The 13,560-nt window shown below is 44.8% G+C and overlaps 1 protein-coding gene and 1 non-coding gene across 2 annotated transcripts in view; one reads left to right on the top strand and one right to left on the bottom strand.

Annotated features, from left to right (window-relative positions):
- The window catches only part of DRC8 (dynein regulatory complex subunit 8), a 130,341-nt gene extending 117,069 nt beyond the window's left edge, over positions 1–13,272 (top strand). Inside the window, exons 4-7 of the mRNA XM_078441057.2 lie at positions 6,865–6,944; positions 8,106–8,148; positions 8,247–8,313; positions 12,908–13,272. Coding sequence (XP_078297183.1) covers positions 6,865–6,944; positions 8,106–8,148; positions 8,247–8,313; positions 12,908–13,023 — 306 coding nt within the window. The 3' untranslated portion in view covers positions 13,024–13,272. The remainder of the gene's footprint in view (positions 1–6,864; positions 6,945–8,105; positions 8,149–8,246; positions 8,314–12,907) is intronic.
- On the bottom strand, positions 7,157–7,241 carry TRNAR-UCG (transfer RNA arginine (anticodon UCG)). The gene is given in 2 exon segments: positions 7,157–7,193; positions 7,205–7,241. It is a non-coding gene; the product is annotated as a tRNA-Arg (tRNA).
- Positions 13,273–13,560: the final 288 nt, after the last annotated feature.

Raw genomic sequence — 13,560 nt, 5'->3', positions numbered from 1 at the left:
AATTTTTAAAGAAATAGAGAAAAATCCTTTCCAATAATCCATCACCGTAATATAATCATTGTAATATCGTAGTGCACTTCCTTCCATATTATTTTCGTATGCCTGTTTTTAACATGACTGTATTCTTGTAGTACTGTTAGTTTAGCTGGAACCCCTTCACACCTCCCCCCTACAAGAGGATAAAATGGGGAAATTGATAGCCACTGATGCCTGCATAACCTCAAGTTCTAGAAACACTCAGTTGGAAGGGAACGTAATGATCTGGCTTAGCTACCTGACGATTCTTAGCATCTCTGATGGTTGGTTCATTCCAACTTTTTTTGGATACTTACCTTAATAAATAATTTATAACCCAAACACATATCCTGATTTTTGTACAATAGTCTCTGGACTGTTTTGGAGTAAATAAATTTTCTTAAGTAGGTGGCTTTTTATTATATTTTTTTAAATGTTTATTTTTGAGAGAGAGACAGAGACAGAGAATGAGCAGGGGAAGGGCAAAGAGAGAGGGAGACAAAGAATCTGAAGCAGGCTCCAGGCTCTGAGCTGTCAGCACAGAGTGAGACATGAGATTCAAATTCGTGAGCCGCGAGATCATGACCTGAGCCGAAGTCGAACGCTCAACCGACTGAGCCACCCAGGAGCCCCTAAAGTAGGTGGCTTTAAGATTTTTCATTCATAAAGATTTTTTTTGGCAAATGCCAATGAATTTTTGTTAATAAAATATTCCGTCCAAGGTAGAGAAATACTTTCTAAATTGTACTTTTTTCTTTTTTTGCTTTGAGTCATGATTTGTATCAGAATTTGGATATGTGATATTTGGAGCCTAACTTGAAATATCTCATGGTTTTTGTTTTTATTTTTTAACCATAAAGAGTTAAAAAATGGTACATATATCTTCTTTGGTGACCTGGAACTAGGTGAAATGTAGGTGCTTTATAAACCATATTAACTACTGATATTATCTTGCTTTTGTGAAGCATGAAATCGTTCAATTTATTGACTGAGTGTTGTGTCACTGGGGAGAAATGAATTTTCACTGTGTGTTTTATTGCACCTACTCAGTGAGTTCAGCATTAAAATAAATAATGCTTTAATGAGAAAAGGGATGGCCTGATGATTTCACTGTGGGAATAAAGATGATTTCACTCCGGGGGCAGAGAACTCTGGGCTGTGGTCCCATCAAAGCACCTGACCGAATTATGGACAAGGTGGGCACTTCACCTCCCTGTGTCCGGCTTTCTGCAGGAGCGAAATACATGAAGACAATTGACTTTGGCCAAAGTGGAGTGAGAAACCGTATTTGCCTCATTCTTCGAGACTGAGATACATGGCGATGTTTATAAAAATCCCACACCATCCATATTTACTGAGACTTCTTCATGCCGGGGAGAGGGTGCAGAGAGACTGGGGTGTCTGCAGGTGTGGTGGTAGTGGGGGGATCTTCCTACAAAGGGGTTTATTACGTCTTCATTCACAAATGCTGCCCAGGCCGCTTGCCGGTTGTGACCTCCTTTTCCGTACGTTAGCCCTCCTCGTGGCTGAAACAAACCAGATTGTACCGGACTTTGCCTCATCCCTGTCGGTGGTAACATGATGTATTTGTTTGCTTTCTTTTTGTCTTTTGAAGAGGAGGGACGTGTTTGGTGGCTGGCTGTTACTCTCCCCCTGTCCTGCCAGTCAGCCCACAGAGGCACAGAGGGAGACAGCAGAGGGGGAACGCACTCCCTGTCCTCTAGGCGGGGGCCGGGGCCGGGCACAAGGCACTAGGTATGCCTAGCAATGGAGTACGTTCTCACCACACACCCTGTGGCATCTACAGGTGGAAGGCAGGACCAAACTCCCATATGAACAAGTTAGGTCTGTTTAGTGGGGCCGGGAGGGGGTGCTTGAGATTTCAGCACCAGACATGGATTCTTTTAGAAGATGTCATTGCACGATACAGAACCAGATGTGCGTGCCCTCTTGATAGAAATCATCATACTCATAACAAGAGACTCACGGTTGGGGCGCCTGGGTGGCTCAGTCGGTTGGGTGTCCGACTCTTGGTTTCGGCTCAGGTCACGATCTCCTGGTTCGTGGGTTCGAGCCCTGCATTGGGCTCTGCACTGACCTTGCAGAGCCTGCTTGGGATTCTCTCTCTCTCCCTCTCTCTCTGCCCCCCCCCTCAATAAATAAATTAATTTAATTAAATTGAAAAAAAAGAGAGGTTCACAGTTTACAGAACACCTCATATCATCTCATGTAAACTTCACAGCAACTGTGTGAGATAAACCGGCCACTTGCCCTGTTACAGGTGAGGACGTGAAGGGGTGTGTTGGTCAGAATATTTTAAACTATCCTTGGTCTAACATGGTGAATATGTTGATATTTTTCCGTGAGAAAGGCAACATCTATTTTTTTAAAGAAACTTCCCAATACAAAGAGAAGTGTTTTCCCAGTATGACTTTGGTTGAATGAAGAAATGGCAATGAATTCCTAGTTTTTCCCAACATGTCAGCTCTAACATGGGAGTCCTTCTTGAGTTCACTCCATTATAAGTCAGGTAATTGATTTAAATTTTTTTATGTTTATTTATTTCTGAGACAGAGACAGAGCATGAGCAGGGAAGGGGCAGAGAGAGAGGGAGACACAGAATCCGAAGCAGGCTCCAGGCTCTGAGCTGTCAGCACAGAGCCCCAAGCAGGGCTGGAACTCAAGGACTGTGAGATCATGACCTGAGCCAAAGTCAGATGCTTCACTGCCTGAGCCACCTGGGGGCCCCATAAGTCAGTTAATTGAGTTTTCTCTTGGAGAAAGTAGGTCTGGGCTGTGTTATTTTCTCCATATCAGCTCTGTAAAATCAGTTCTGAATTTCGAATATCTGCTTTGTTAATTTCCAGTTGGTAAGTATAGGAACTTAAGCTTGATAGGGATTCAAAGTCTTTGGGTTACAATGTATCATGCATACTTAGAATGTGTGTGTGTGTGTGTGTGTGTGTGTGTGTGTGTGTGTGTGTTTGGTAGGGTTACTGTGATAGAGTACCACAAACAGTAACTTAGACAACAGGAATTTATTATCTGACAGTCCTGCGGGCTAGACGTACAAAGTCAAGGCATGGGCTGGGTTGTTTCCTTCTGGTCTGTGAGGGAAGGATCTATTCCAGGCCTTTCTCTGTGGCTTGGAGATAGCGGTCTTCAGGTTCACATGGCATTCTCCCTGTGTGCATGTTTTTCTGTTTAAAGTTCCCCTTTTTATAAGGACACCGGTCATTTTAACTTGATCACCTCTGTAAATACCCTCTCTCCACATAAATCACATTCTGAGGTATGGGCATTAGGACTCCAACATAGGAATTTGGGGAGGACACAACTCAACCCACAAGTCATTCTCTCCGTCTCTCTCTATATCTGTGGATATATCCTCCTTCTACACCTCCCCCCACACGTATATAATTCGATATTTGATATATTTCTATTAAATCTTTTTTTAATGTTTTTATTTATTTTTCAGAGAGAGAGACAGACAGAGCATGAGCAGGGGAGGGGCAGAGAGAGAGGGAGACACAGAATCTAAAGCAGGCTCCGGGCTCTGAGCTGTCAGCACAGAGCCTGACGCAGGGCTTGAAACACAAACTGTGAGATCATGACCTGAGCCGAAGTTGGATGCTTAACCAACTGAGCCACCCAAGCACCCCTATTTCTATTAAATCTTAATGACATTTTAGTATGTGGGTCTAAATAACCATTGAGCCATTATCGCATAACATTTCTAGAACATAGTATTTTTGTCCTATCTTACTTGTGGCCTCATAACATTAACTAGCTTGTCCTACACCAGAAATAACAGAACCACATCTTAGCCTTCCCTCTCCCCGTTCGTATTTCCAGATTCCTCCCTTCTCTTCTGGTTTCTTCTTTATGATAGAAAAATATACCATATTTTCAAAATGACTTTTAGGAGCACCTGGGGTGGCTCCGTCGGTTGAGCATCCAACTTTGGCTCAGGTCATGATCTCACGGTTCGTGAGTTCGAGCCCCATCCCCTTCTCTCTTCGCCCCTCCCCCACTCATGCTCTCTCTCTCTCTCTCTCTCTCTCTCTCTCTCTGTCTCAAAAATAAATACACATTTAAAAAATTAAAAACAAATAAAAATGACTTATAGAAAAATGAATGGAATCCAAATAAAGCATAGAGTTTACTGAATACTGATGTATTAATATCACTTCATTAATTGTGACAATGAGCCAACTAGCATTGTGCCATGGAAATGGAAGGATTAACAATAGGGGGAAATGGGTGGGGGTATATGGGAACCGTGTACTATCTTCACAGCTTTGCTCTAAATCTAAAACTATTCTAAAATAAAAAAGTTGTTTTAAATGCTAAAAAACCTTCTCTAATACAAAATAGTTTTTAGTCCAAAACAGTTTATTAATACTATTCATTTAGAATTATCATATAATTGGGGCACCCAAGTGGCTCAGTCAGTTGAGCGTCTGACTTCGGCTCAGGTCATGATCCCCCTGTTCGTGGGTTCGAGCCCCGCGTCGGGCTCTGTGCTGGCAGCTCGGAGCCTGGAGCCCGCTTCGGATTCTGTGTCTCCCCCTCTCTTCACCCCTCCCTTGCTTGTGCTCTGTCTCTTTCTCTCAAAAATAAATAAAACATTAAAAAAAAGAATTATTATTTAATTGCATCGTTTTTATGCCATTGCTTCTGCATCTTTGTGTACAAAAGAATGGATGAGATGTGGCCTCTAGAGGACAGTGTTGGGTCATAGAAAGATTTTCACATTCTGCCCAAGTTGAAGGTGGACTTCTTTATTTTTCTTCTTACTTTGTAACCATAAGTCCTCTGTTTATTCATCATCCGTCTTAAAAGAAAAAATGTATGCATCTCCTGCCATCCTGGTTCGCTGGAGATCTGCTTTAACTTGCTGTTTTTGTGCAGTTTTGGCTCTCACAGATAGATCGGACCAGAATGATTGCAGTTTTCGCCCCAGCGTTGCGAGCCCCCAGGGGGATCATGGAAATCGTGTGGGAGCCAGGAGAGCCTTACGGGGCACATGCTATGTGTTGTGAATTCTCACGTGGTGGACAGAGTGAGCTATAGAGCTGAGCTTTGGAGAACCTACAGACCATTTGTAGATTGATGAGGATGCTCATAAAATATAGAGGAGTTTTGATCTTTCAAGGTCGAGACTGTTTGCTCTACGGTGATTTATTTGTGGGGGATGCGGAGAGAGGGAGGCAAGCCATTGATCGCCCCGGCTTCTGGAGCAAATTGGTAAAGTGATCAGCATAGAAACTCACCATTTTAATTTAAAAATTATCCCTCCAAAGGTAGTCTCATGAGATCGACATTTGATTTTTAAGAGGCTCCCGGGGTGGGGAGTCACAGTGCTACTCAAGCACATCGGAGCCAGATGAACATTAATTTGCAAAATCTCACCTTGTACCGAGAGGCAGCTGCTGAGACAATTGTTCGCGTATTGACGGGCTCAGAGAGTCCGGAGTATCATTGTGTCATGAGATGGGTGACGTTTTCTGTTGATAGTGGAGTCCGAGGGCTCCGCTCATACCAGGTGAGCCTCTGAGCTTCTAGTATAAACATTAAAAAATAGTTGTCATCGGGACCACAGTGTGTTCCACTTAGCAGCAACCTATAGATTTCTTATTTTTTGTTCAAAGAATGAATCTGTTAAAAGGTCCTGTGTTGAATTGGGATCTATGAGCCTTTTAATAGGACTTTTGAAAAGGAGTGGAAAATTTACAGCTCCTCGTAAATAACCTGACATGAAAGTTAAGATCAATAGTGTTTTGTTGGGCCACACCGTTGACGTTGAACCTATGAGTGGGAGTCACTCATTCTCATTTAACAGTGCCAGGTACCCAAATTTCTCTTCCTCGGGTGTAGTGTTTTATTTAGCAGTGGTATAACAAAGTGCCATTAACCATGTGGGTATTTAGTAAATATTATGGTGATTTGATATGTACTCTGGTCCTTGAGACATGATTGGTCCCCTAATCGGGGCCCTTCTCCGGTGTTCCTCATCACAGGGGAGAGCATCACTGCATCCCGTCTCTGCAAGTCAGAGTCCTTGACTCCTCTCTTGGTTCTCATCTCTGCCCATAATAGACGCAGCTCTGCCCTATTGCTTTTACTTCTTAAATCTTTCTTGAAACCATCCACTTCTTTGTCATGGCCACCACCCTATTCCAAGCTCTGTCACAGCTGCTGAGCCCACGGCAGAAGCCGCCTTGCCCCCAACCAGTGTGATCATTCACACACACACACATCTACGAGGCCTTCGGGGATCTCCCGTTGGTCTTAGGATGACAACCAGAGTCACTTTCATGGACGATAAGACCCAGCAAGCTCCGGTTCCTGTCTCTTCCTCTTGCTCCTCCATCTTGCTCCCGAGCACCCCCCCTTCAGCCTCCTGGCTTCCACGGGGTCTTAGTGCATCCTGTTTCCTCTACGTGGAGTCTCATCTCTGCTGGCTTTGTCTAAGTACCTTCTACTCACCCTTTATAAGTCCGCTCCAGTGTGATTTCCTCGTGAGTGCCTTTCCTGATCTGACCTACAACTGCCCTTTGCTCTATGCTCTAATAGACCCATTCTCCTTCACTTCATTATGTTTATAATTAGACACTCAGCTCTGTTGTTTTTTGATTAATATGGGTCTCCACTAATGAATGTAAGCTCTACGAGCAGGGACCATACCCAAGTATGCTCATTATCAAATCCCTAGCACTTGGCACAGTGCTTGGAAAAGGAGTTGCTCAGTACACTTGCTGAAGTAATACATGGCTATTATTTTTTCTTTTCTTTTCTTTTCTTTTTTTTTTTTTTTTACATGGCTATTCATTATGGAATGTTTAGGTAGAGGAAGAAGAACCCACTGGATACATTCGATTTGAAAAATTTCTTCCAGTGATGACTGAAGTACTCTTGGAAAGAAGGTAAGAAGGTACATGCAGTTGTGGAGGTAGTGATTAGAATTATCTTAATTTAAAAACACTTGGCTTTTTCACTTTGTATATTCTTTTAAAAAAATTTTTTTTATATTTATTTTTGAGAAACAGAGACAAAGCGTGAGCGGGGGAGGGGCAGAGAGGGAAGGAGACACAGAATCTGAAGCAGGCTCCAGGCTCTGAGCAAGAGGTCAACACAGAGCCCGAGGCGGGGCTCGAACCCACGAACTGTACGATCATGACCTGAGCCGAAGTCGGACGCTCAACCGACTGAGCCACCCAGGCGCCCCTCATTTTGTATATTTTATTCAACCAACCAGTGTTTATCCTGGGATAGCTTCCTTCTGACTTTTCACTATAATTTTTTTTTAATTAAATTATTTTTTTTAAGTTAATTTATTTATTTTGAGAGAGAAAGAAAAAGGTGGGGGGGGGGGAGGGGAGAGAGAGAGAGAGAGAGAGAGAGAGAGAGAGAGACAAGTAGGGGAGGACCAGAGAGAGAGGGAGGGAGATTGAATCCCAAGCAGGCTCGGCACTGACAGCATGGAGCCCGATGCAGGCCTCGAACTCACAAACCGTGAGATCATGACCTGAGCCGAAACCAAGAGCTGGACACTTGACTCCACTTGAGTGGACACTTGAGTGGACACTTGATCCATCCAGGCACCCCAGTCACTGCATTCTGAACGGCCATTTGGCATATGCTTAGAAATATCAACGATGTTTGTGCTAATCTGATAAGCAAAGTGTAATTACAGAGGCAAAAGGCTACCAAAAGCATAAACCAACAACAGATTTATTATCTTCTGTTTTGAATCATCACTGAGACTTAACCCTAATTACTCTTCTAAAGACCGTGTAGCGTTAGCTGACCACAGTTGGTTTACTGTAGAAAGTTTATTTCCCGAGAAGTGGATTTTTATCATGATGAAAAAGATGAATAGATAACATCACGTGATTTTGAACTAAATATTTTCTTTGGGTGTGAAGCGCTTTCGACTTTCATATCTCGAAATCCAAAACTGTTCCAGTGAGGGAAGTACTATTATCCTTGTATATGAGCAGCTTTTATTTTGTTCTATGTGATCGTTTATTGTGTAGAGACTGAGCTAAATACTGTGACATTTGCTCCCTTTACTGCATAATTAGATACAGACCAATTCCAGAGGATATCCTTCTTCGAGCGTTTGAGGTGTGTAAGCTCCAGGTTTTATATGTATTTATGTGAAAAATTCATCATATAGAATTTATTCACCAAACCAAACATACAATATCCACCTTTTCTTTTAGGTATTAGATCCATCTAAACGTGGGTTTCTTTTGAAGGAAGAACTGATCAAATATATGACTGAAGAAGGTAAGAGTGATTTATTACTTCTTTTTAAACTGTGACTTATTTAAGTGATTAATAATTTAACAACAATTATGGAAAAATTCTAGGGGATGCTTTTATTATTAAAAATTTTTTAATGTTTATTTTTGAGAGAGAGAGAGAGAGAGAGAGAGAGAGAGAATGTGTGAGCAGGGGAGGGGCAGAGAGAGAGGGAGACCCAGAATCCGAAGCAGGCTCCAAGCTCTGAGCTGTCAGCACAGAGCCCGACGCGGGGCTTGAACCCACGAACTGCGAGATCACGACCTGAGCCAAAGTCGGATGCTCAACTGACTGAGTCATCCAGGCGCCCCTAGGAGATGCTTGTAAATCAATCATTCTGGTTCAAAGAGTTATTGACTACTCCTGTTATTTTGGTTTTGGAATGGGTTCTGTTTTGTGGGGGTAAGAGGACGAAGGGTGGGTTAAGGGGAGAGTGATAGTTGCTGTATAGGATTTTGTAACGTATAATGAAACTTCTACAAATTGAAGGCACTCTATTCACTTAAAGTATTTTCAGAATAAAAGCTATGCCCTTGGAAAACATGAACTATCAACCACTATAAATCAGTGCCTGTGACTAGATTGAAGATTTGAATTAGGTTATGGTAAAATTCCTTTTCAAAGAGCTTTTTAGTTGATGAACTTATAGATAATACAGACTCAGTTGAACAGAATTCACACGGAAACTTCCAGTTCTTTATGCTGGCGGCGTTCTGTATTTGCTTTGACCTTGACCTACACATGCCCGGTTATCCATAACACTGTTTTCTTGAGGCACTCTCTCTGCTCAGGCGGATGTGTAAGTTCGTCTTCCTTGGACTTCTGTGGCCTGATGGTCACTCTCCTGAAACCGTGCCCATCTGGGTCACGTTCCTTCCCCCCATATGAGGTTAGGGTTCTGTCTCCTTTGTTCCGTGCGCTGGTTTGCGGGTTGAGTCCCGCATGATGCACAGTTGCCATCACTAGAGACAGAACCAAAAGTGCAAGTGACTGTGAGGACTGGAGACCAAGATTGTCCACCGGCACAGCTGGTTGGGCCACGCTGACCTGACCCACCACGAGGTGAGGCTACGGGCAACGAGGACAAGAATGACTTGGCTGTCACGGCTGCCACCAAGCACTCTTGTGACACTGTAACAAATATCTTCAAAAAAATTTTTTTTAAATGTTTATCTATCTTTGAGAGAGAGAGAGAGAGACAGAGCACGAGCGGGGGAGAGGCAGGGAGAGAGGCAGACACGGAATCTGAAGCAGGTTCCAGGCCCTGAGCCGTCAGCACAGAGCCCGACTCGGGGCTCAAACTCACAAACTGGGAGATCTGAGCCAAGGTCAGATGCTCAACAGACTGAGCCACCCAGGTGCCCTGAGAGCAAAAGTAAAGTCTTATGCGTTACAGCCACCCCCCCACCCCCCCACCCCCCTGCCCCACCACAGTAAGTCTCAACAAATGTGGGTTGAATTATTAAAGGAATGAGCAGGGGCGCCTGGGTGGCTCAGTGGGTTAAGCAACTGACTTGGGCTCGGGTCATGATCTCACGGTTGGTGAGTTCGAGCCCCTCGTCGGGCTCTGTGCGGACGGCTTGGAGCCTGGAGCCCGCTTCGGATTCTGTGTCTCCCCCTCTCTCTACCCCTCCCCTGCTCATGCTCTGTGTCTCTCTGTCTCTCCATAATAAATAAACATTTAAAAAAAATAAAAAATAAATGAATGAGCCAATGAAAGAAGGATTCGTGAAGGGGCCCAATGGAGAGAGATAGGTACTGACAACATAGTGTGAACAGAGGTGGGGAGGCAGAAGTGAGCGTGATATCTCCGTATCACAGAGACTGTGAGGGGAGAGCGCCTGGGGGCCTTGCTGGCCAACAGCAGGAGACAAGCCTGGGTAGATCTGTGGGCTAGCCTGTTGAGGCCTGGGCTCAGGGCTCGGGACTCACCCTGTGGGCACCACAGGAGCATCGTGGGGTGTTGAGCAGATGGTCCTTACGGGGCAGGAGGGATTGTTGGAAGGCCAGTCTGGTGCTGGCGGTTTGTTGGACGAGTAAGAGACCGGTCAGGAGGCTACTGCGGCTTTGGGAAGGTGCCCTAGCGAGGTTAGTCTGGAGCCAGCAGGTGGAATGGAAAGGAGAGATGGGTACAGGGGGCCCCCCGGGTGGCTCAGTCGGTTAAGAGTCCGACTTCCGCTCAGGTCATGATCTCACGGTTCTTGAGTTCGAGCCCCGCGTTGGGTTCTGTGCTGTCATCACAGAGCCTGCTTCGGATCTTCTGTGTCGTCTCTCTGCCCCTCCCCCACTCACGGGCACACTCTCTCTCTCTCTCTCTCTCTCTCTCTCTCAAAAATAAATAAACTGAAAAAAAAAAGAGAGAGAGGTACAGTAGGCCTGTTTACAGCAGGATCCGTGGGTCTCGATGAGTAACAGCACGTAGGGAACAAAGGTGGGAGCTGAGGCAGGAGTAACAGGGCCTTGACTCGGATGATGGGTGTCACGGGAATGCTGTTGACTGACACCGAGATATCAGAAGCAGACTGCCTCGGACACAGAGATAAGGGGATGTTTCACAACATCCACAGACTATTAGGTTGGGAAGCTGCATTCTGGCTGCCCGGGATGTCATATGAAACACATGATAAGCCACAGCGAACCAAATTCCTGAAAGACGTCCAGGCATGTGATGGTGTCAGACAGTATTTAGCAGCAGGGAAGGTCTCCAAAACTTTGTTTCAACAAATACATGTTGCCACCTGTGTGCCAGAATGTTCTAAGTGTTAGTTAGATAATAACATGTTGAGTCCTCATAACAACCGCATTAGATGGCTGCCGTGATTATCTTCTCCATTTCGCAGGGAGGAAAACTGAGACACAGAGAGCTTAAGTGATTTGCCCAGGATCTTAAAGTTAATGAGACAGCTAAGCATTTGAACCCAGGTAGTCTGCCTCCCAAGATTGTGCTTTAAAAAAAAAATGTTTATTTATTCATTGAGAGACAGAGAGAGAGAGAGAGAGAGAGAGAGAGAGAGAGAGAGAGAGAATCCCAAGCAGGCTGCACGCTGTCAGCATAGAGCCTGATGCAGGGCATGATCTCACATGAGATCATGACCTGAACTGAAATCAAGAGTCAGACGCTTAACCGACTGAGCCACCCAGGCGCCCCCACAAGATTGTGCTTTTAATCATTAAGCTATTCCGTTCCTATCCTTAATCAAACACTGTGTACCTCCTTCCTTGCCCACGGAAGCGGTGTGACTGCCTTCTGGATTGTACTGTGAACAGCGTCGTGTTCTGAGCGGTCGAGTGTAGCCCTCGGGGTCATGGACCTTGAGCTGGACTACGGCATCCAGATCCCAGCTCTGCCACTCATTGGCCGGGGCGGTGGCCTCGCGTCTCTGCGTGCCGGTTCCTCTTCTGTAAGTGGGGCAGCCATCCTTTCGTCTTGTGAGGCGCTTGGGAGGTTAACTTCGTGCGTGTCAACACGTGGTTGTCACCAGTGCTCTGTGCAGGACCTCCACGGTGCCCATCGGAGTTCGTTGGCAGTGGAGTTTCCATTTAATCAGGTGTAAGAAAGATGTTAGGCTGTATAAGCGTTCTGTCTTTTCTCAGGATGTAAGTACGGTTTCGAGAACTCGACACATTGCCCTTGTTCGATAGTCTGTTATCATTGTCCTCACGATCCCCACTTGAGTGATTTCTGTGGTTTTAGCTGAATTCCGACCTGGAAAACATCGTGTGTCGTGGCAGGTGAAAAACTCGGAAGATAAGTGATCCACAGGCCTTAGTAACTCACCGGCTCAGAGAAGCGTCTTTTGGGGGGAAAGTGGCGATTTGGATGTTTCTGTATTTTTGCTTAATATCAGGACAAAGTTCTTTCTTAAGTAGTTGGCAACCTTTCCGGCGTTCCTCCTGAGTTTGCTTCTCATCTTGGTGGCATCAGGGTCCAAGATGACCCTCAGCTGTTACCTGGATCCAGCAAAATCCGCAGATTCTCTGTGCAACTTTTGGTTTCGTATGACAGCAACGCTGGGCCAGACTATAACAGAGAGGACCGTTTTGACCCGGAGGATGAGTGGCATCTGTCCGTGGGTTCAGCTGGCATCACGAAGCTGGCCGAGCTGGTCAGGGAGTATTCAGAGACTTCACGTCTCTGTCAGCGGCTCTTCAGCAACTTTGCATCGCGACCGTTTAATCCCTTCGTCACAGCCTTGCTCAATATAATGATTAGACTCCCTAGAAAAGTGAGCCTTCGGGTGAAGGCAATTCCAATAGTTTTAATTTAAATAAATAAGCAACCTTATTCAGGGGGGTCTTAATGTTCTCCTGCTGTTCTGGCTGGAGTGATCGATGTTATAGGTCGCTTGAGCTATGATGTCTGCAAGGCAGACTAAGTCCCAAGTCGGCCAGGGGTACAACTGCCTGCTCTTTGAGCGTCTGGACGGTCGTGATGTGCTGGCTCCGGGGCCCCAGGGAGAGGAACCAGCGACACGGCGGGGACCTGGGGAGCTCCGTGGCAATTAAGCTCGTCGGCGGAAAGAGAAAGCAAAAGATCAGAGGATCGTAAATGATGAATTTCCCTTCTTGTCCTTCCCAGGTGAGCCTTTCTCTCAGGAGGAAATGGAAGAAATGTTGTCTGCTGCAATTGATCCAGAATCGAATTCAGTTCATTACAAGGACTATATAGCAATGATGGTGATAGATGAAAGTTAAGTGCCTTGAAGACTTAATTTCTAACTGAGAGGCTGATTTTAAACATGGCTTGTCCTTGTGAATTTTGCGTTTTATCTTATAATTCCTGTATACGCTAATTAATGCCCAGTAACAACTATTTCAAGACACTTTGTTCTTTAAAGATGATCATTACGCTGTAAAACACAGATTTATTTGGTGTGGTCTAGCCTTATGGAATGGCAAATTGCTAATTATTTTAAAGCTTGTTCTTAAAACGTTTTAACATTATCCGTGGATTGTTGTTAATTTCCCGCAATAAAACTCAGGTGACCTTCAAATTAATTAAGCTGAAAAAATGAAGAATGACCAGAATGACCCCAGGTTTGGCATAGAAGGATCTTGGAATGGGGCAGAATGAGCACAAACTGAAAATGAGTAGTAGCATGGGGAAAGCCACAAACGACTAATGCTTCGGCATCTGAACGTGGAAGGGGCGTGATTGAAATAAATATTGATAATTAATTGCTTATGAGTGTCGATTATAAGTCTCATTTGAGATGATATTAACCCAGCTAA

Source organism: Panthera onca, chromosome F1 (genome assembly GCF_046562875.1).
Source record: "Panthera onca isolate mPanOnc1 chromosome F1, mPanOnc1 haplotype 2, whole genome shotgun sequence".
NCBI classification, from domain to species: domain Eukaryota; kingdom Metazoa; phylum Chordata; class Mammalia; order Carnivora; family Felidae; genus Panthera; species Panthera onca.
Note: the sequence above shows the minus strand (reverse complement) of the source record. Positions and strands in the feature narration are given on the sequence as shown.